This window comes from Medicago sativa, chromosome 1, assembly GCF_051527215.1.
Source record: "Medicago sativa cultivar Bolivia chromosome 1, Bolivia_mono, whole genome shotgun sequence".
In the NCBI taxonomy this organism is placed as follows: domain Eukaryota; kingdom Viridiplantae; phylum Streptophyta; class Magnoliopsida; order Fabales; family Fabaceae; genus Medicago; species Medicago sativa.
Genome location: NC_140749.1, coordinates 8,878,600 through 8,900,843, shown reverse-complemented (window position 1 = coordinate 8,900,843; position 22,244 = coordinate 8,878,600). Strand labels below are relative to the sequence as shown.

Below are 22,244 nucleotides of genomic sequence, written 5' to 3'. Positions count from 1 at the left end.
TGGAAAATAATTATAGATAAAGCGATAATGGCAAACATAAATTTAGCATTCAAAATGATGAGTGAAAAATTAAGGTGTAAAAAGTTAAAGGGTAAAAATGATAAAAATGAGCAACGTTACCCACACAGAGTAAACCTACACCTAAATAGAAGGTGTCAATTTGCAAAGTGCGACATTTCCCTTTGACCATTCATACTATCCCTAGATAAAAATAAAAGAAGGCCAATGGGGGAACATTGTAGAAGAAAAGATGATGAGAGTGTGAGACGTAATGAGAATTTGTGAAGAATTTATGAGTATTTATAGAGGAGAATTTGTGAAGAATGATGCATATAGTGTAACGGTATATTAATTAGGGTAAAAAAAAAGTAGTTAAAAAGGTCTGACCAGCCTAGGGGCAAAAAGAGTTGAATGAGTCAGCCTTGTTTACCAAGCCACCGTCCACACTCTATACCGGTTTTGATTATATAATTCGAAACTATCTCAGAAATGTTCGGATTATATAATTTAGTACTAGAGTGTTAAAACTTGTACTTTGTAGGGTGAGAGACAATTTGGATTTTAAAATCCGAACTAGTCATGTACGTGATTTTTTTGTGGTCCACAATGCACCAATAGTTTTTGTGGTTCACGACACACAGAAACTTGTATAACTTTGGTTTATTTATTGCAAAACACACCAAATAATCATAGACGCTTCAGTCATTGGTCTTCACGCCAAACTAATTATAATTTACTACAACAGGGAAAGCATCAATTTGTTCGGAGTTTGAAATGATGTCACACTATCTGGATTGGAAGACTAATTAGACCAAATCAATAGTTGACTCAACCACAAAGACACAAGGAAGGTGGATGATGACAATCCGTCATTTCACATTTTTAGAGTCTTTTTATGATATTTTAGAGTTCAAAAGCAAGTTTAAGCAGCAAGAAAAGCAAGAAAACTGAAGAAACTGAAGAAAGGGAATCATGTCATGGTTACTGAAAAACGTGTCACGATTACTGAAAAACGTGTCACGATTTGGAGATCTCAAGAAACATGCATTCGACATTGGTGAAAACGTGTCACGATGGGAAAAACGTGACATGATTATGGAAACCCTAATTTGGGTGGTTTGTTACACAAGGTAGAAACGTGTCACGATTTACTTAAATCGTGCCACGATTTTAGGAGCAGCTGTTGCCTATTTAAGCCGAAGACTATTTTGAAAACAAGGGTTACGATTTGAAGAGAGCAAAGTGCGATTTTGAGACTACAAGATGGCTAGGAGGACGATTTCTTAATCCTTTTACCAGTTCATGTATGTATTGATTCCTCTAATGATTATGTTAGTTGTAAACACCATTATCAGTAGCTAAATCCATTAGACGTTAGGTCTGAGATGATTCTCTGTAACCCTAATTGAACCACGTTGTTGTGAAACTCTATTTATTGTGAATGACAATCTAGTTTTTATTCAATTCAATTGTTCTTAATGCTTTTTATATCCTGATCAACTATAAATATGATTTAGTTAGATCGAACGACTACTGACTCTAGCTTTCGACTTAGACCTAATTGAATTGTTCTAATAAACATGGTTAGTCTAGGAATGGATAATCCTTTATTAGTGATGTTAGGTTAATGTGCTTAAACCTTCAAAGGTTATTAGACCACCTAAGATTTTAGGGGTTGTAACCCTAGAAGAGGGTCCTAACTCAAGGGATTGATTAGGACTATTTTGTTAATTATCGTGGAACTAGAGAATCATTCATAAGAATAGGTGCAGTATACCAATTAGGGGAATATCGATGACTCGAAAGACCTAAACTCATTTCTCTCTTATTCTTAAAACCAAACTTTATTTTCTGTCATTACTTTTATGCAATCAAACCAATCAACTTCCTAGTGGCAAAACAAAACAACTTTTATACATCCTATTTTACAATGTAATTGAATTATTGAGATTAAAACCAGTCTTTGTGGAAACGATATTTTTACTACTTCGATAGTATTTGGTACACTTGCCAAACGTTTACCAGTGGACAATGTTGAGTATCGACGACCATCGACTGATTCAGATGAAAGCGTCCAGTTTACCCAAATGAAACCAGGAACGAAGACGACATGAGAACCATGTTCTCAATATTTGGTCAGTACAGTAATAAAATGACCAATCGAGTTGGACATTTCTTTAGTAAGATATTTCGAAGATATTCAAAAAAATTTGATTCGCACAGGAGATACGAAGAAATTAGCGCTTGCATAGAGGAACCCGATGAAGAAGTTAGTTTGGTTGATCGGTTATGTTGTGTGTTTGTTATGTGTTTTAAGTTGTTGAATTATGTGGTTTAATTTTTTTAATGTATTTAAAAAATTTATATTTAATGTTTGTCGATGAAATTAAATTACCTATGTTAAAAATCGTACTTTGTAAGGTGGGGGACATTCCAGATTTTTTAATCTAAACTTGTCAAGTACATGATTTTTATGTGGTCCATGTTGCACCGATAACTTTTGTGGTTTACGACGCACAAAAACTTGTATCAATAGACATGTTTGGCTCATTCGGTTTAAAACATAACAAAGAACTATGAAAAAAAAATTCGGCGGATCTAAATACCAAGAGGTTGTTAAGAACTTGATCTTACTTCCCCGATAATAGAAATATGTTAGTTGACAGGGCAGCAGGATCAAGTTCAAAAAAACTTTTGGAACACCTTCTCTTTCATCATCATTTATCTTATTATGTTGTTTTACACTATTGAATTATGTCATTTAATTTTTTTTTCCCGTGTTACGCACTATGCAAAACCCTCCAAAACTCAAGTTTTAACATAGTATGAGATTAATCAGATTATATAATCTAAATTCTTCTCTAAAGATTTCAGATCATATAATCTGAAACATCCCAGAATGTAGTATGTGGTGTTACATCCAATGTTTAGACGATTTACGGCATGTTAATTGCATTTTTTGTTGGTTTAAACATTTTAAATGTTTTTTAACCGAAAATAATCTTTGCATCTTCAACATTTTCATTCATTTTTCACATCTCATCCATTCTAAAATTTTCTTTCTTATTTTTAGTTATGAATGACTTATGATCATGGTCAATGTTCACTACTCATACGATCCATGAAATTGTTTAGTTTTTGTGAAATCGTACAATGATTAGAAGAGACTTTGATATCAATTAAAACAGAGGCGCCCGTGAAAAATGCATAGAGTTGAATTTTTAGAAGAGGTTACGCTAAGGGCAGTCCGGTCTTTATAACTATTAATATATATTTTCATGTCATGACATTCACCCCATACAACGTTAAACCCTAAAGATTAAACCCTAAATCTAAGAATCGATTGATCCTATTCCGAGAACCTCTTACGCCATGGCCGATCTGCATCTGCAGCATGAAACGGGTGGTGGCGCTGCTGTTACTACAACAAAAAATTATTATAATTGGGAGGTGGCCGATATGAACCAAGTTTACGAGGCTGTTGATATTGAATGTGGTCGGATTCAATCGCTTAATTATTGGGTAATATATTATTTATTTATTTATGTATCAATTATCAATTATCAATTATTATTATTATTATTACTATTATTATGCATTGACTGTGTTTTTATATCTGGCAGAAATACGGTATCATTCCTCGTGAGTACACCGTCGTGAATTGTTTTTATGATGTCTATTATGAAGGTATTCATCGAAGAGAACAAAAATACAAATACGGTGGAAACTTTCCATCGTTGGTGGATCTGAAAAAAAAAAACTGTGCCAGATGTTAATTATGAAGTAATCTTGGTGGACCGTGTAGTTGATGTTAAGCTACGTTTGATTGAGCGAGCGTTGTTTAAGGAAAAGTCGTCTAATTCACATTTAATTCGAGCGCGATCAACACGAAATTTTGATGAATTAATCCTGAAACTTGCTGATTTTGTTGTTAAAAGACTGGGTGGACCGGTTGTAAATTTTGGTGAACTCAGGAAAAGGTGGGCTAGGAGGAGGAGTCAATTGCAAGTTGGTTTAAAAACTCCCGTCCTTCCTATTTGCTCTTTAGATGTTGGACTTTCGCGTCACCGAGCCCTACTTTTTAAGGTCCTAACATTCTTTCAAACCTGCTCATGCTCACCCAATTTATTTGATTTCAACTGAATCTTGTTTCATTCTTCTCATGCTTAGGTACTTGCTGATAGCATTCATATTCCCTCCACGCTTGTCAGACTGGATGATGAGGCTGTCAATTTGATTACAGCTAGTGATGGACGCGAATACATTGTTAATATGATGATGGGTGCTTGTTGTACTCTTATTCCTGCTGAGGGCCCCATTAGGATCCAAAACTATCGTTTTGCTGTTAGGGATTTCGCATAGATTGCACAACAACCATACAACTTACATCCAATGCCTGCTGATCGTCGGATAAAATTACCAGAATGGGAAGTTCGATGGGAGGATCTTTGTATTGCCGATCGTATTGGTTTTTGTTAGTATATTCCTAGGGTTTAAATTAAATTTGATTTTTTGGATTTGATTTAAACTGTAGGTCTCGTTGAAAATATGCTGCTATATCTAACTTCACAAAACTGTCCTTGTAGGTTCTCACTCCGAAGTTTACCTTGCTGTTGATTGCGTTGGCAATGTATGTCTGCTGCTCATAGCCTTTTTTATGTTGTCTTTCCTGTCAGTGTGTCATTTTCTTACTATTTGAAATGTTCTTAGAATTACATAATTTGAAACATTCTAACTAACTCATAGATGACTCCATTGTTCTGCTTTATACAAGAATTAGTATTTGGACTTCATATTTTCCCCATTTTTTTTTTCCTTCACATTTTGTGTTTCTCATCATAGTATAGGACTCACTTCATTTGTGAAATTACTTAATAATATTTTTGTCTGTATGACTGGGTGGGTTGTCGATGTCATTACAGGATGTTGCTGTATGGAAGTTGCAACCCCAAGATGTTGTGCTAGATCTGTTCGAATCGGAAGTGAGCAACTATTACTATATACATACATACATATGTTTAATGCATTCATATGCACTTATAAGAGTCACACCCTTATCCTTATATTGCCTTCTACAGATTGAGATTATGCGAAAGCTGCAGCATCCTAATGTTGTGCGCTTCGTAGGAGCAATCACTTCTCTTGCTCGACATTTCTCTATCTTGACAGAGTTTCTTCCTAGGTTAGTTTTAACCTTTTTTTTTTTTTGAGTTACTAGTACCGACTTTCCCTTTTTGTAATTTTCTTAAATAAACTTTTTGTTTGTGCTTATGTGAAGTACTTTTTTTATTTTATTTTATTGATTACGATTACGTACCATATATCTTGTTTTGTTGATGTTTACTTCTTTTCCTACTATGCTTGATTAATTAAGTTCTCTATATTACTGTTTTGCTCATTAACATATATTTGTTACTTTGATACAGAGGCAGTTTATTTAAGCTGTTGCATTGTTCCGATCTGGTACTCGATAAGGAGAGACGGTTGCGTATGGCTCTTGCTGTGGTATGAATTGGATACAACTGTCCTGATTTCATTTAATTTGGTGGTAGAAAAAGAATTTATTAGAAAACCGCCAAGAAAATGCAAACATCCAAATAGTCTGGGGATAAATATGAGCTTTTCTCCCCAACCAAATAACTGTATGGGCAAGGCACATATTTTTCAAAAAATCATACCCTAGCCTCCTTATTTGTGTCAAACTCCGAAGTTGAGGGTCCCTCTTTCCTTCACCAAGAACTCTAAAAACTGTCCTCATTTTTAATTTTAGATATTATTTCTCACTTTCCGTTATTTGATGTGAATTTACTGCCCTCTTGTCAGGCTGAGGGAATGTTAGAAAAATGCCGAGAAAATGAAAATAGCCAATAGGTCCATAGTTCTCACGCCATAAATCTAGAATCTCGAACACCTTTTCTAAATTTAGAATTGTTGTCATTTGAGTAAGACGCACAAATTTTCCTTCTTACTCAAATGACTTGACAATTTTGCATTTGAGTATAATGACAAACATGGAGTAGTTAATTAGCAAAATTGTACCGCAAAAGGTGCACCCAAGATATAACAAAAAGTGATCCTTTTCTATAGACTTCAAGATTATATCAGTCTCTATTGGTACCAAAGATGTACTGTTCTTTCTTTCCTGAAGAGACACATACCTTGATTTTGAGAATTAACACTAAAAAATATGAGCATTAAACATGTAAATATTCAATTCTCCAAATGAAATCATCAACAATTTCATTGTCAAGTTCCTTCAAAAAAAAAAAAAAAATCATTGTCAACTTGTGATGAACAATGTCAAGTATCCACCAACTAGATCTTTATGTGAGTTCCTATTAAAAACCTAGTTGAGACAATGTACATGAAATTCATATGGTTTTTGCAGTGTATAAGGTCTGGCTCTAATCAAATATATTCGTTAATTGCTAACCAGGGCATTGAATAGGTCCAGAAAAGTTAGTATTCCTACTTGGAATGTAAATGATTAGGCCGTATTGTTCATTATTACTAATCAGACACAGATCAAAGTTAATCATAGAACCATTTCTTAATTTCAGCCACATTTTATATTTTCCAACAAAGAAAAAAGCAAGGAAGGAACACACTTCATAACATTACAGTATATACACTAATCATCTATCAATCTTTGTGTCTCCCCTTCAAAAATGCAAGACAAATGCAAATCAGGAGTAAGTTACATAATTGAGGGACTAATTCCTTTCGAAAAAAAAATTGAGGGACTAGTTTGATAGAAAATGATATAATTGAATGACTACTAATTTAATAGTAAATTAGATACAACTTAGCATAAGGACCAAGTAACTTAATACAATTTAAAACCATGGCGTTTTTTTTCCGCCTATTCCATAACTTTTATTGAGTAAATGTACAAACCTTTAAATTTTCAGAGGACACATTGATGATTTAATCGGAATCATGTGTATTTGCAGTGAACTAAAACTATATGCTTACTAAATGAATTATTTTAACCATGGCATACATAACATTAAATATTGAATTAAATGAATTATTTTAACCATGGCATACATAAAATATTGAATAATTATAAAAAAAAGTCGATCAAGGTAAGGGTGATGAGGAACAATTTCATCAACTTAACTTCTTCATCAACTCAAATATTGTAGTGTGGTGCACTTTGAAGTATATAAACATTATCTACTACTTTTTTTCAGCCGATGTGGGACCATTTTGTAGTGCCCATACATACACTGGTTGGATACGAGTCTTTCTTTTGGTAGTGTGGTTGGATACGAGTCTAATGTGGTTTTAAATTGTTTCTTTTAATTGATTGTGTTATCTACTGGATTGATTTTATTTGGTTGTTCACATTGAAAAACTGGTAGTCAAGATCATATTGGGAATGCATTTTTTTGAAGCAGACTTTGTTTTATTTGTGGCAGAATTACAATGTCATTCCTTATGATGAGAAAGTGATGGATGGGTTTTATGATGTAAGTTCTCATATTTATATTGATTGAGAGAATACCGTTTTGATTTTGTAATGTCTTGATGGTCAAAATATTGTTGTTACTATATAAATAATTACACACACACACACACACAAGACGTTATGACATACATTTTCCTTAAAATGCACCTCCTCAATTTCAGTAACCAATTGGCTTAGTAATACTTCTTCCCGTTGAAATAGTTGTCTCCTCCACTTCCATACCCACTCCCACCACCCTTCTACATTAATCCTTACATATGTCACTTTTGCCTCTTTGTCCAATGAAATCCAAAATATCCTTCTAAACCTAATTTTCAAAGAGGCTAAAGGTTGTGAAAATTTTAAAGACTCTATGAAAAGTAAATTTGCTATGACTGATTCGGGAAAGATGAGATATTTTCTTGGTGTGGAAATCAAGCAAATTGGGAGTAGAATATTCATTCATCAGCAGAAATATGTTAATGAAATATTGGCTAGGTTTGGCATGGAGAATTGTAACAAGGTATGAAATCCTATAGTTCCTAGAAGCAAGCTATCAAGAGATGAAAAGGGAAAAGCTGTTGATTTTACTTAATTCAGGAAAATGATAGGCTGCTTAATGTATTTGTTGGCTACAAGACCTGATCTTACATTCTTAGTATGTCTCACTGCTAGATACTTGGGAACACCAACTGAGAGTCACCTAGAAACTGCTTAGAGAATCATCAGGTACCTCAAAGGAACAACTATGATGGAATCCTGTATAAGAGAATAGCTAGTTGTAATTTGCAAGGATGGTATGACTCTGATTATGCAGGAGATGTTGATGACAGGAAAAGTACTTCATGATATGTTTTTATGCTGAGTTCAGGAACTGTGTCATGGTCTTCTAAGAAACAACCCATTGTCACTTTGTTTACCACAAAGGCTGAGTTTGTTGCAGCAGCCTCTTGTGCCTTTCAGGGTGTTTGGCTCAGAAGAATTTTGGAGCAACTTGGGGAGTCACATAAGGAATGCACATTTATACTATGTGATAATAATTCCTCTATCAAACTGTCTAGAAATCCAGTGATGCATGGGAGATGCAAGCACATAGATGTGAGATATCTCTTTCTCAGAGATCCTTATAAAAGGAGTGGTTGAAATGGCTCATTTAAATACTCATGAACAAATTGCAGATATCATGACCAAACCTTTGAAGGTGGAAACCTTTTGCAAGTTGAGGGAGAAGCTAGGCATTTGTGAAACGTCTGTTTAGTTTTTCTGTGATATATGTTCGTAAACTGAACTGTGTATGTTCCATGCTTGTCATTAGGAAGTTGGAAGTTAGTTTTAGAGGTTACTTGGTTCTCAAGTAAACCAGTTAGTTGAGTTTTTTTGTGTAATCTCAATTGCTATATATAACAGCATTGTACCAATACTTTGAGATAATGAGAATGCGCCTTTACCTAACACGAACATGGCGTAGTTAATTAGAAAAATTGTACCACAAAAGTTACACCCAAATATATAACAAAAAGTGATCATTTCCGTATAGACTTCAAGGTTACGTCAGTCTCTATCGGTACCAAAGAAGCACTTTTCTTTCTTTACTGACTAGACACATAACAAGATTTTGAGAATTGACACTAGACAATATGAGCATCAAATATGTAAATATTCATTTCTACTTTGATGAGTTTCATTGTCAAGTATCCACCAACTAGATTTTTATGTGAGTTCCAATTAAAGAACTTAGTTGAGACAATGTACATGAAATTCATAAGGTTTTTAATGAACTATATTCATTTTTTTGCACAAAAAATCAACTATATTCATTAATCACATATTGTCAACAAGAAAAACGTGTAACACTATGGTTACTAAGCAGGACATTGAATAGGTCCAGAAAAGTTAGTATTCCTACTTCGATTGTAATTGATAGACCTTAGCGAATAAAACCATTTGTTAATTTCAGACACATTTTATATTTTCCATCAATGAAAAAAGCAAGGAAGGAACACACTTCATAACATTACAGTATATACACTAATCATCTATAAATCTGTGTCACCTCTTAAAAAATGCATTACAAACGTAAATCTACATTTCATTAAAAAAAGTGGATCTATGTCCTGAATTTCTAAAATTAACATTATGCACATATCAAAAATGATGGAGTAAATTTACCAATTTTCCCCTAAAATTGTTGGGATCGGACATTTACACCCTTAAAATTTGTGAATTGGCAAAAAATACCTCGATTTTGAATGATGTTGGGTAATTTTTCCCTCTGTTAGTTTGTTTGCTTTAGTTTGACACTAAGTTATATGTTTCAAGGGTTAGTTACTTAGTTTAATAGTAACTTATATAATTGAAGGACTAATTTGGTAGTAAATTAATGCAAATTAGCATAAGGACCAAGTTACTCGATCGACATAATTTGGGGGGGATTGGGTAGCTCAACTGGTTTAATATCAAGTTATTTAATTGAGGGAATAGTTTGCTAGAAATTGATCTAATCAACAGTAAATTAGATACAAATTAGCATAAGGACCAAGTTACTCAACATAATTTAAAACCATAGTGTTTTTTTTGCATATTCATAACTTTCATTGAGTAAATGTACAAATCTCTAAACTTTCAGAGGACAAATTGATGATTTAATCGAAATCAGTCGAAATCAGGCATATATTGAAGTGAATTAAAACTATATGCATTCTGAATGAATTATTTTAACCATGGCATAAGAAAAGTCCTTAGACAATTTGGATCGTGACGTCCATATTTTTAATGATTATGCGACTACAAGATTTAGATTCCTTGCAATTGGGGATTCTATGTATTCATGACATTAGTGATTATTTGGTAGTGCACTTCGAAGTATATAAATATTCTCAGCTGATGTGGGACTATTTGGTAGTGCCTTTTCCTGTTTCTTTATGCTTTTAGAAGAAGAAGCATAAACGAATAATTCAGTAGCAGCCTCAAAATCATATTGTAAGCATTAAGAAAGCATTTATCCAATGACTCTTACCAATTTAATCATCAACACCAAATTTAAAATTAGTTTTGAATGAAAGATTCATATATTATTTTTTTTTATTTTTTATAAAGCTATGAAATGAAATAAAAGAATCAGGAGCTGCCTGAACCACTTACAAACACCAATTCCAAAAAAACAGGAAAGCTAAAAAATAAACATCAATCCATGGCAACTCTAGTGTAAGGTAAACCTTGAGAATCCCTGTACAGGAGATTTTATATAAATACCAATCTAATGTGGTTTCTTGGTAACAATACCAGAAGTTGTTTCTTGGTTCAAAGAACCGGAGAAAAATGACAGAAACAGAAATGAGAAAGAAAAAAAAAATAGTAGTATTAAAATTTCTGTTTCTCCCCATTACTAAACTAGAGTTTTCTTGATCATATTCTCCAATTTGTCACATTCTGTTTCTCATCATAGTATATGTTTTCTCCAATTTGTCACATTTTGTTTCTCATCATAGTATACTATATGATCATAGTCACATACCAACCACTCATAGGTTTTTTCAGTTACTCATAATTGATTGTGTTCCATGAGTAATTTGTGAAGAAAGAATCCCTGGATTATCCATAAAATGTATACTTAATAATATTTTTGTCTAAATGACTAGCTTGTCGACAGGGTCGGAGCTAGGTGCAGCCCAGGGGATTCAACTGAACCCCCTCAATTTCATAATTTCTGCCCATTCATAATTTCTGCCCAATTATCTATGTTATTGCCATATTGAACCCCCTGACATTTAGTCCTTGCACCTCTTTTGAACCTATCAGCCTATCAAGTCTCCATAATTAAAGTTAAAGTGTTGAATTGAATTGAATTAAATACAAAACATAACATTTTAATTAAACAGCAATTGTGGGAATCGAATTAAACATTTTAATTAAACAGCAATTGTGGGAATCGAACAGCTTAAGTTCAATGAAATTGCACTAATCTTTACCACTATACCAAATGAGCCCAAACGAAAAGTATTGCTCAGACTTGTATATAAGACATATTTTCAAAGTTCAAAAGTCTGAACCCCTGACCCAGGTTCCTGGCAACGCCCCTGCTTGTCGATGACCTTACAGGATGTTACTGTATGGAAGTGGCTTGACCAATATGGTGAGTAACTGTTACTATATATATGTTATTAGATCTTGCTTTCTACAAATTAAGGTTATGCGAAAGCTGTGTGATCCTAATGTTGTGCTCTTCGTGGGAGCAATTACTCGTCCTCCACATTTCTCTATCTTGACAGTGTTTCTTCCTAGGTTAGTTTTAACTTTCTTTTACGCATTGAGTTAATACAGACTTTCCCTTTTTTGTAATTTTCTTGAATAAACTTTTTGTTTGTGCTTATGTGAAGTACCTTTTTTTATTGATTACTATTATGTACCATATATCTTATTTTGTTGATGTTTACTTCTATTATAACATTTTCTCAATATGCAACTTTGGCCTTCACCAAACACATGCTTGATTAATTAATATCGCTATATTACTATTTTGCTCATTAACATATATTTGTTACTTTGATACAGAGGCAGTTTATATAGGCTGTCGCACTGTTCCGATCTGGTACTTGATTGGCATAGACGGTTGCATATGGCTCTTGATGTGGTATGAATTGGAAATAACTGTCCTGATTTCATTTGGTGGTAGAAAAAGAATTTATTAGAAAAACGCGTAGAAAATGCAAATAGCCAAATAGTCTGGGAATAAATATGAGCTTTTCTCCCCAACCAAATAACTGCATGGGCGAGGCAACATATTTTTCACAAAATCATAGCCTAGCCTCCTTATTTGTGTCAAACTCCGAAGTTGAGGGTCGCTCTTTCCTTTACCAAGAACTCTAAAATCTGTCCTCATTTTTTATTTTAGATATTATTTCTCACTTTCTGATATTTGATTTGAATTTACTGCCCTCTTGTCAGGCTAAGGGAATGGATTACTTGCACACCGGTGATCCTCCCATTGTCCATCGAGATTTAAATACTACAAACCTTCTTGTTGACAGGCATTGGGATGTAAAGGTAATATTCATATTTGACTTCTTTGTCCGCGGTGTTTATTTCTGCTTCTGAAGGAGTTAACGAAAGAAAATTGGAGTGGATATGTTTTTTTCTCCGCTGTTTCTGATGACAAATAAGAAAACTAGAGAAACATCAATCAATCATAGATCCAATAAACTAGTGATAAACATCTATTATAAAGTATATAAGTTGTTATTATTGTTGTTGATGTTGTTATTATTTTTATTATTTGTTGTGTAACAGGTCTGTTATTTTGGTCTGTCATGTATGAAGTACCATGCCTGTGTGTCATCAGAATTTTGTGCTTGTAACGAGTCTTGTGCTAATAAGGTAATTCACCGTTCGTTAAAAGACTTTTGTAAATTCTGTGATGACCAGTTATACCGGGTTTCTCTGCGAGTTATATACTTTTTTTTATGAAAAACAACCTGAACGTATATTTTTCTTACAGCCTGAGTGGATGGCGCCAGAAGTCTTAAGGAACGAGTTTGCCGATGAAAAGTAAGTTAATTCTGCTTATGTATGCTTCATGGAAAGCCAGATATAAGGGTTTAGGATGTAATATTTAGTGTTTGCACGATGCATGTGTGATGTATATAGTTTTGGTGTGTTCTTGTGGGAGTTAACTACCAAGAAAATCCCATGGCCTGGTATGGACCATGAGCAGGTTATTCAAGTTGTTGCAATCGAAGATGAACGTCTTGAAATTCCAGAAAAAGTGGATATAGAAGTAGCTGAAATAATACGTGATTGCTGGCACACGTAAGTATTAATTCTCCATTTATATTTTCTGACTGTTATTTTAGCATCTAGAACTATGCGCGGTTACCGTGTTTGCCATCCTTTCATTAGATTAGAATGTGGGCCAAGAGATTCACAGTTCTTGAAAAACTTGTACTAGAAATAAGCCATATTATAGACACTCATACAAGTGAAAAATACAAGTGCCAATGTTAGTATATTACAAATTTGTGGAAACTGCAGGGACTGGTTTTTATTTTAACTGATTGTGCTATTGGATTAATTTTAGTTATTTTTGTTTTTTTATGCAGGAAGCCACACTTGCGGCCATCTTTCTCACAACTGATCTCTCGTCTTAACTGTATTCGCCACTTGGTTGTCCGTTGAAATGTATACTTGTTAGTTAGTAATTATTATGATCATTTTCTTTTAACTTAGTTTTGTACATTGATGTTTAATTCGTACATATTTTATGATTGTCAAAGAAGACCAAAGGACCTATCATTTTCCTTACTGATTGGATTGGATACATACCAAGATTTTGAGAACCGACACAAAAATATGAGCATTAAACATGTAAATATTCAGTTCTCCAAATGAAATCATCAACAATTTCATTGTCAAGTATCCACCAACTAGATCTTTATGTGAGTTCCTATTAAAGAACTTATTGAGACAATGTACATGAAATTCATATGGTTTTTTGTAGTGTATAAGGTCTGGCTCTAATCAAATATATTCATTAATTACAAATCAGGACATTGAATAGGTAGGTCCATAAAGTTAGTATTCCTACTTGATCATTTCTGTAATTGATTAGGCCCTACCGAATATAACATTTCTTAATTTCAGCCACATTTTATATTTTCCAACAAAGAAAAAAAGCAAGGAAGAAACATTCATATCAAAACTAGACAAAAATGACAGAAACAGAAATGAGAAAGAAAAAAATGGTAATATTAAACATTTTTGTGTCTCCCCATTACTCAACTCGAGTTTTCTTGATCATTTCTCCTCAAAGCTAATTTGACTATTGGCATGGATTGGGATTTGCAATCTCAAATCTGCAAAATCTTTCACGATAAAATTTAGTTGTGTTGTTTATTAGAATGACGTTGAGTAATTTTGTCCCTTTTTAATTTTTTAACTTTTAGTTTGACACTAACTTACATGATTCAAGGGTTAGTTATTTAGTTTAATTGTAACTTATATATATAATTGACGGACTAATTTGTAGTAAATTAATGCACATTAGTAGAAGGACCAAGTTACTCAACATAGTTTGTGGGGATTGGGTCGCTCAACTAGTTTGATCTAAGGGTTAAGGAGGTTGTCCAAGGTTCATGTCCTGATAAAGAGAAAAACCAACATAACAATTAACAGACTAATATTTGTCATTAAAAAAAAAAAACTCGACATAATTTAAAACCATGGTCTTTTTTGCCTATTCACAAATTTCATTGAATAAATGTTAATTTGTAGGTACTAGTTTGACACTAAGTTATATAATTAAGGGGTTAGTCTTTTTTTTTTTTATGTGTTCGGGGCGGACCTTGCATATATTATGCATTGTCCTTACCAACTGAGCTAAGCTCATGAACACAATTAAGGGGTTAGTCTAACAGTAAGTTATATAATTGAGGGACTAGTTTGTTAGAAAGCGATCTAATTAGTTTGACACTAAGTTATATAATTAAGGGGTTAATCTAATAGTAAGTTATATAATTGAGGGACTAGTTTGTTAGAAAGCGATCTAATTAGTTTGGCACCAAGTTATATAATTAAGGGGTTAGTTTAATAGTAAGTTATATAATTGAGCGACTAATTTGTTAGAAAGCGATATTAACGGGATAATTTGATAGTAAATTAGATACAAATTAGCATACGGACCAAGTCACTCAACATAATTTAAAACCACATTGTTTTTTTTTTGTTTTTTTTCCTATTCATAACTTTCATTGAGTAAATGTGCAAACCTCTCAATTTCAGAGGACAAATTGATGATTTAATCGGAATCATGTGTATATTGAAGTGAACTAAAACTATGTGCATATTGAATGAATTATTTGCATATTGAATTAATTATTTTAACCATGGCATAAGATAAGTCCATGAATAATTTGGATTGTGGCGTCCATATTTTTAATGATTATGCAACTACTAGATTTAAATTCCTTGCAAATGGGGATTCTCCGTAGTTAATGATTGTAGAGAGGTAGATAATTTCAACAAAAAAGCAAAATGTCAATGGAGATCCAGTTAGAGATTCAAAAAAGCAAAATGTCGATGGAGATCCCGTTGGATTGATTTGAAACCACATTGTTTTTTTTCCTATTCATAACTTTCATTGAGTAAATGTGCAAACCTCTCAATTTCAGAGGACAAATTGATGATTTAATCGGAATCATGTGTATATTGAAGTGAACTAAAACTATGTGCATATTGAATGAATTATTTGCATATTGAATTAATTATTTTAACCATGGCATAAGATAAGTCCATGAATAATTTGGATTGTGGCGTCCATATTTTTAATGATTATGCAACTACTAGATTTAAATTCCTTGCAAATGGGGATTCTCCGTAGTTAATGATTGTAGAGAGGTAGATAATTTCAACAAAAAAGCAAAATGTCAATGGAGATCCAGCTAGAGATTCAAAAAAACAAAATGTCGATGGAGATCCAGTTGGATTGATTTGATTGATTGATTAATGATTGGATTGAATTTTAAATTGATTGGAAACTAAGTACTTCTCATCAACCCAACTCTCCCATCAACCTATGTTTTGTAGTGCACTTTGAAGTATATAACCATTATCAACTACTTTTTTCAGCCGATGTGGGAGTATTATGTAGTGTCCCTTTCTTGCTTCATTAAGCTTTAGAAGAATCTCGACCAAAAAAAGGCTTTAGAAGAAGAAACATAAACGAATAATTCAGTAGTAGCTCAAAATCATATTGTAAACAAGCATTTATCCAATGACTCTTACCAGTTTAATCGATCAACACCAAAATTAAAATTAGTTTTGAATGAAAGATTCATTCATATATTGACCGGAACCAAAACCCAATTTGAGACTAGTTCCATATATACATACATACACCAGATCAATACCGGACTAATGTGGTTTAAAATTGTTTCTTTTAATTGATTGTGTTATTTACTGGATTGATTTTATTGTAGTTGTGTCATTTATTGGATTGTACACATTAAATATTGTCCATAACATAGCTATTCTGTAATAATACCAGAAGTTGTTTCTTGCTTCGAAGAACTAGAGAAAAATGACCGAAACAGAAATGAGAGAGGAAAAAAATGGCGGTATTAACATTTTTGTGTCTCCCCATTACTCAACTCGAGTTTTCTTGATCATTTTCTGCTCCAATAATACAACCAACACTATAGGTGGCTGCCAAGTATGCTAGATAACTCGTAGAAAGCTCGTGATTGTTCATCTTCATGCCCTCTTCTCGTCATGTTTTTTTTCTTCTTTAAATTTGTTGGAAAGAAATGGGGGTAGGAAAGTGATTCTAATGAAGATTAAATAAAATGTTGGTGCTTGCCAAGCAAGTTTGTCTCCAATGATCCAATCAATAATTACGTAGTTTGGTTTGAATTAGATTTTAGCATGTGTTTGCTTTTGCGCTATCTTTGCCATTTCCAAGGTGAAAAACCACGTTGATGTAGGAAAATTAAGATAACATAGTTTAAAATGAAAAACCAATAAAAAGATGTTACATAGTCCTTCAGCATGAGCTTTTGCCTTTCAACTGCAGCTCCACCTTTGAGTTCTTCATTCTCCTCGGTTATATTATCTGATAACAAGAAATGGTAAAGGAAATTTCTAACCCGACTCAGCCTTGGAAGGATCAAGTATATCAGTAATATGTTGAAGAACCAAATCTCCTGAAGATATCATGGCATCCAAGAGCTGCCTTTGTTCTCTATCAAGTTTTGTTGTAGTAAGAATTTTAGCCATGCTAACAACATCAGAAAGTGGTGATCTTATCTCGTGAGACATTGTTGCCAGCACTTGTTTTGCTCTCATTGTCTCCTCTATTACAAGGGGTCAAGAAAACAATAATAAGTAAATTAAAGTGTGATATTGAAATTCATAAATCAAAATTTGGATTGACTGATTAAACCTGTAATGTAAATAGTTTTATTAAGTTCCGTTTCCTTGGCTTTCTGAACTGCAATTTCTTCCCTTAGCTTTGCCATTTTTTCTCTTTTTCTCACCTGCAATTGTTTGTCGAAATTATAAATTTTTTTTTGCACAAAAACAAGATTGAAAGGTATTAGAATTTGGTGAAGACATCCCCCACTTATAAACACATATCCTATCCAATGTGAGACTACTAACAAATCGCCCTTACCCCCAGGACTAGACATCTGAAGCGTGACCTTAGTTGCCTGATATCGGGTCACACTTCATAGGCCACATTGGATGAGATATGGCTTGTAAATTTGTTTATAAGTGGGGGCAACCCAGACCTTACAAGTTGGTTTTGTAAGGATGAGTCAGGCCTAACCCAAATTTTAAGACAATGCAGGTAACAGCGAAAACCAAAGTAACAGTTTTTACCTGATCGGTTATTTCCATTCCCATATGGTTTACTCCAATTGTTTCTCCTGCCTTGCTAAACACAGGTTCTGCATACAACAAAAATGTCTTTGATCCAAACAGTTCTGTCTCAAAAGTTATTTCCTTTTTTGCAGGTAATCCTTTCTCCATTACTTCTCTCTTAAAATCTTGAGATTCCTTCACACCTGATCCCGTGAAAATTTCAACATCCGTTTTTCCTATGAGGTCCTGGAAATTTATGTGCAAGTAAAATAAATCATGAAGAGAAAAGAAAACTATATTCTAAAGAAGTTTCATTACAAATTTTATGTTGTTTTTTATTTAATTTAAAAAATCACAATGCAACTCAATCATATAACCTTGCAACAAGACCTCCAACAAGAATCATTACCTCCTCTTTTAAACTTGGAAAATGGTTATAGATAAAACGATAGCGCAACTCTTTGTCCTGGGAATTCATTGCAATGGCAAACACAAATTTAGCATTCAAATGATGAATCAACTAAAATTACAATAAATGAGATATAATGTAACTATTGCACATAACATATATTTGATATAGTTGAAAAGATTACAAGTCATTTAGCACTTAAACAAATAACAACAGAAGAAAGAAACTAAATACTCGTTGTAGTGTACCTGATGGCCTATAACAACAGGTGCATTTTGAAGTATAAAATGTAAGAAATTATCTGCTCTCTTAAGAATCTGTGACAGTTCTTGCACAGGTGATGATTGTCTTTCAATAATCTCTGTACTTTCTTGCAACTTTTCTTTTAATATTTCTTCTCTCCAAATACTTCCCTCCAATCGTTTTTCCAAATCTCGTGACCGATGTTTCCAGTAAACAACATCATCATACTCGGCCTCAATTTCAATTCTTTTGTTTTGAATGACAGCGTCATTTTTCCTGATTGCAACACCATCCAATATTGAATCCGGATGTTTTTCTCCACCGTAGCTTTCTTCCTCGAATCCATTATTGTCTTTAAGTATCTCACACTTTTTAAGCTCAACTTCCTCCCTTTGTTTGCTAAGGTTGTCGAGCTCTTCTCGAAGAAGGCGAACTGCATTCGCCTGCTTATACTCCCAATGTTTCGTGAGATTAGCTAACTGAGAAGACGCTATATCTGTATAATCTGTAAGCTCCACAATTCTTTGAAAATCAGCTATAATTGGTTCCTCTAAGATTGTTACTTCTTCTAATATATCTTGATCCATTCTTGGCTAAATCATTTAAATCCAATTTTCCTTTCTACAATATACAACTTTTGATCTCAACTTCAATTCCATAGCACCAAGAAATACAAAAAAAATTAATACACATTCTAACAATTGCAAAAATATATATATATAAAAAATATCATTGTTAAAATTAAAATAAAAAAACATTTTAACTATTGCAAATACTTTTTTAGATGAATGATCCTAATGGAAAACAATGAAATCAAATTCCATCATCAGAAACAAGTCCAAAAATGTAAAACATTCACATATTCAAAACACAGTTACAACATGGATACATTAAAAGCAAACCAATTAATCTTACATGTTATTGTGAATCATCATGAGAGTGAATTGTTGAAAAACTTCAGCATTTAGGACTTAACAAAAAGCTGAATAGTTGATGCTGACAATGTCCAAAAGATTTTTCTTGCAGATCTGAAGAATCTCTTCAACTTAGGAGTCAAAAGCATTTAGTGGAAACAAAACAAGTCATACAAAGGAGAGAGAAACAAGCATGTGCATTAAGAGGTCAAATATGACAAAAATCCAAGCATGCATGTGCATTAAGATTTATGTGTACTTGTTTATTAACAATAATAATTGAATAAATTAATGGAGCTAGCACAATAATGCGTGCCTTTTCCATAATATATACAAGTTCCTATGTCATCTTCATATGATTAATGGCAACTCCACTTTTGAGCTTAATCCAACAAGATGAGATCATGTATATGAGGTGTTTTTAGATAGGCTAATGGATAGAAGCCGTTTATGGATTGAAGGAAATTGGAACACTATATTGCAGTCATTCTTAAGTACCATCAAATGTGAAGGAAAAAAATTCACTTGGTGGCAGAAATTGCATATCAACCAAAGTGAACATATAAAGAAATTGAAACTTTATAACATAGTACCTTCTTCAGCTGCCAATTGCTAAATTCTGCTGTATTCTCGTCAAGGATTGAAATCTTTGCCAAAAAAATAATTATTATTAATGAAATGAAATAAGTATCATTTAGTCAAAAATAAAACGTAGCCGGTGTAGTTTGATCTAGTTGGTAAGGAATCGACTCATATTTTGCAAGAACGTGTTAGTTCAACTCAACTCTTTGAGTCTAGACTTGCCTATATGTGTGTTACGATATTTATAGTTTATAATTCGTGTCAAACAAAAAGGGTGAACGGTAAATGAGGGTGGCCTCTTAGGATATAGGATGTGGATTGAAATATTTTCTAAAAAAAAACATTATCAAATCAACATTAACAAAATGATATCAAAACTCTAAATACATCTCTGAAGGTAAGTAGTCATTTTGATCTTTAAACGTGTGAGTCATTGTCACTTAGTCTCTAAAAGAGACACTTGAGAATTGTTTGTAGTTTTGTTACATTCAAAAAATATAATGACCACACCTTATACATTAAAGGATGACTTTGCTCTTAAAGTCGACAATCCATTTTAATTTATAAATCTATACTTTATATTTTTAACCCATTTATAATTTGTTATGTATGTTCACATAACATCAATGGTTAGTTTATTTATAAATGATTAAGATTACTTAGTTAACAATTGATCACTTTGGAGGAGACATTTCTTAAAGAAATATGAAGACAATTAGAGGACTCGTCTAACATGTAAGTATACTAGTAGAAACCTTATCATAAAATAGATAGATTTCAGACTTGAAATATAATTTTAAATATTGTGTTGATTATTATTATCATTTTTTTCCTTCTAAATAGCCTACTGGCTAAATATTCAGCAGTAAGGTGAATGAGTGGAGAATTTATGATTTGAACTCTGACTCTGGAATGCATAATGTAATGTCTCTTTTAACCGAGATATGCTCACGAGCACCACAAAGTAAGAAAGTTGGTAGGGAAATAAACCAGCACTATTTTTTATCTCTTAAATTTGTATCCACTTGGGTTGCCTTGGAGTGTACTCCTCCTTAAAGTCTCATGTTTGATTCTCTCCGATATCAATTTTGGTGGAGTAGTTTAGCTTATTCAAAAAAAAATATTTAGATACGCTTACCAATATTTATATGTATCTCTTACATAATGGTCTATCATGATATTCTTACTAACCATTTCTTTGTAGTAAAGATTTATCATCATAAAGACTAAGATGAGCTATAATGGGCAGAAAATACTATTGAGTTGAAAAGATTGAGAAACAATGGGTGAGCCTATGAGGGAAAATATAGGGTTCTAAGAGTTGGGTGTGGAAATTTTTAGTGTCTTGAATGTTAATAATTTATCACATATCATGAAATATAATTTACATATCATGAACAATAAACTTCAGTCATAGTTGCATGAATTAGGACACCATTAAAATTAAATAAGAGGGTTTAGGACTTACCTCTTGAAGCCATTGATTGTCAACGTGTATGTATGCTCTTTGATGATCTTGAATTCCAATTATGTTGGATAGGATCTTCCTCTCCTTCTTTCTCAAACTTTGATGAGTAAGTATGTAATAACATTGATGATCTTTTGCATATGCCCCAAGACATATTTATAGAGAAAGTGGAGAGGGGACCTACCCTTTCATGTAGGGTTACAATGGTTCTACCAATTCTTTCATGAATAGTCACTAGGTATCAAACCATACCCTTTCATAAAGAGTTGAATGGTTCCACCCATCATGGATTCATTCAACTATAGGCTACATTATTCAAGTACACCTACCATGTGATGTCTAATATCTATTGATCACAATATAGATATTCCAAGACCCATCAAGATACCATTCAACCAATGTTTAATTTTATAAATCAATGGAAGACCAAAAATTTCCAACATTCTCCCACTTGGGCAACATTGATTTGATAAATAAAAGAAAACAAAACAAAAAAAAAACCAAAATAAAATAAAACTTTAAAAAAAAAAACACACATTGGTTGAATAATAGTGGCCACTTTTGTATCTTGACTAAAATCACAAATAACCATGATCAATGCCGACAAGCAAAAAACCTATCAGCTAGAGCTATAGGTGAGAATTAAACTATTAAGAGTTTATGTCACCCACAACCACATAACTAACATTTCTTGTTGTCATGATCACCAAATAAGCGTACTAATGCAATACACATCATAGTATATATATTGTGATCATTGTATACTATTGTGTACAAGTCCTCATTGTACCTTTCAAAGAAAGTACAATCAATCCCTTAAAA

At 32.9% G+C, this 22,244-nt stretch overlaps 2 protein-coding genes across 3 annotated transcripts; one reads left to right on the top strand and one right to left on the bottom strand.

The window, feature by feature from the left end:
• The first annotated feature begins 3,297 nt into the window (after nucleotides 1-3,297).
• Nucleotides 3,298-13,624, top strand: LOC146952375 (serine/threonine-protein kinase EDR1-like). Its single transcript, XM_085739303.1, has 12 exons — nucleotides 3,298-3,522; nucleotides 3,624-4,086; nucleotides 4,171-4,474; nucleotides 4,587-4,630; nucleotides 4,923-4,982; nucleotides 5,079-5,182; nucleotides 5,427-5,505; nucleotides 12,398-12,496; nucleotides 12,740-12,826; nucleotides 12,948-12,997; nucleotides 13,082-13,258; nucleotides 13,549-13,624. The coding sequence occupies exons 3-12, from the start codon at nucleotides 4,393-4,395 to the stop codon at nucleotides 13,622-13,624; spliced, it is 858 nt and encodes a 285-aa protein (XP_085595429.1). The 5' UTR covers nucleotides 3,298-3,522; nucleotides 3,624-4,086; nucleotides 4,171-4,392.
• A 3,236-nt stretch (nucleotides 13,625-16,860) lies between these two features.
• Nucleotides 16,861-19,591, bottom strand: LOC146952374 (histidine kinase 5-like). 2 transcript variants are annotated; one of them, XM_085701348.1, is made up of 6 exons: nucleotides 19,374-19,591; nucleotides 18,464-19,105; nucleotides 18,216-18,272; nucleotides 17,825-18,052; nucleotides 17,385-17,478; nucleotides 16,861-17,295 (listed from the first exon to the last, which is right to left on the bottom strand). In XM_085701348.1, the coding sequence occupies exons 2-6, from the start codon at nucleotides 19,043-19,045 to the stop codon at nucleotides 17,084-17,086; spliced, it is 1,173 nt and encodes a 390-aa protein (XP_085557474.1). In that variant the 5' UTR covers nucleotides 19,046-19,105; nucleotides 19,374-19,591; the 3' UTR covers nucleotides 16,861-17,083. The 2 variants fall into 2 exon arrangements, with proteins under 2 accessions (XP_085557474.1, XP_085557477.1); XM_085701351.1 differs by having other exon boundaries at nucleotides 18,464-19,079; nucleotides 19,374-19,499.
• Nucleotides 19,592-22,244: the final 2,653 nt, after the last annotated feature.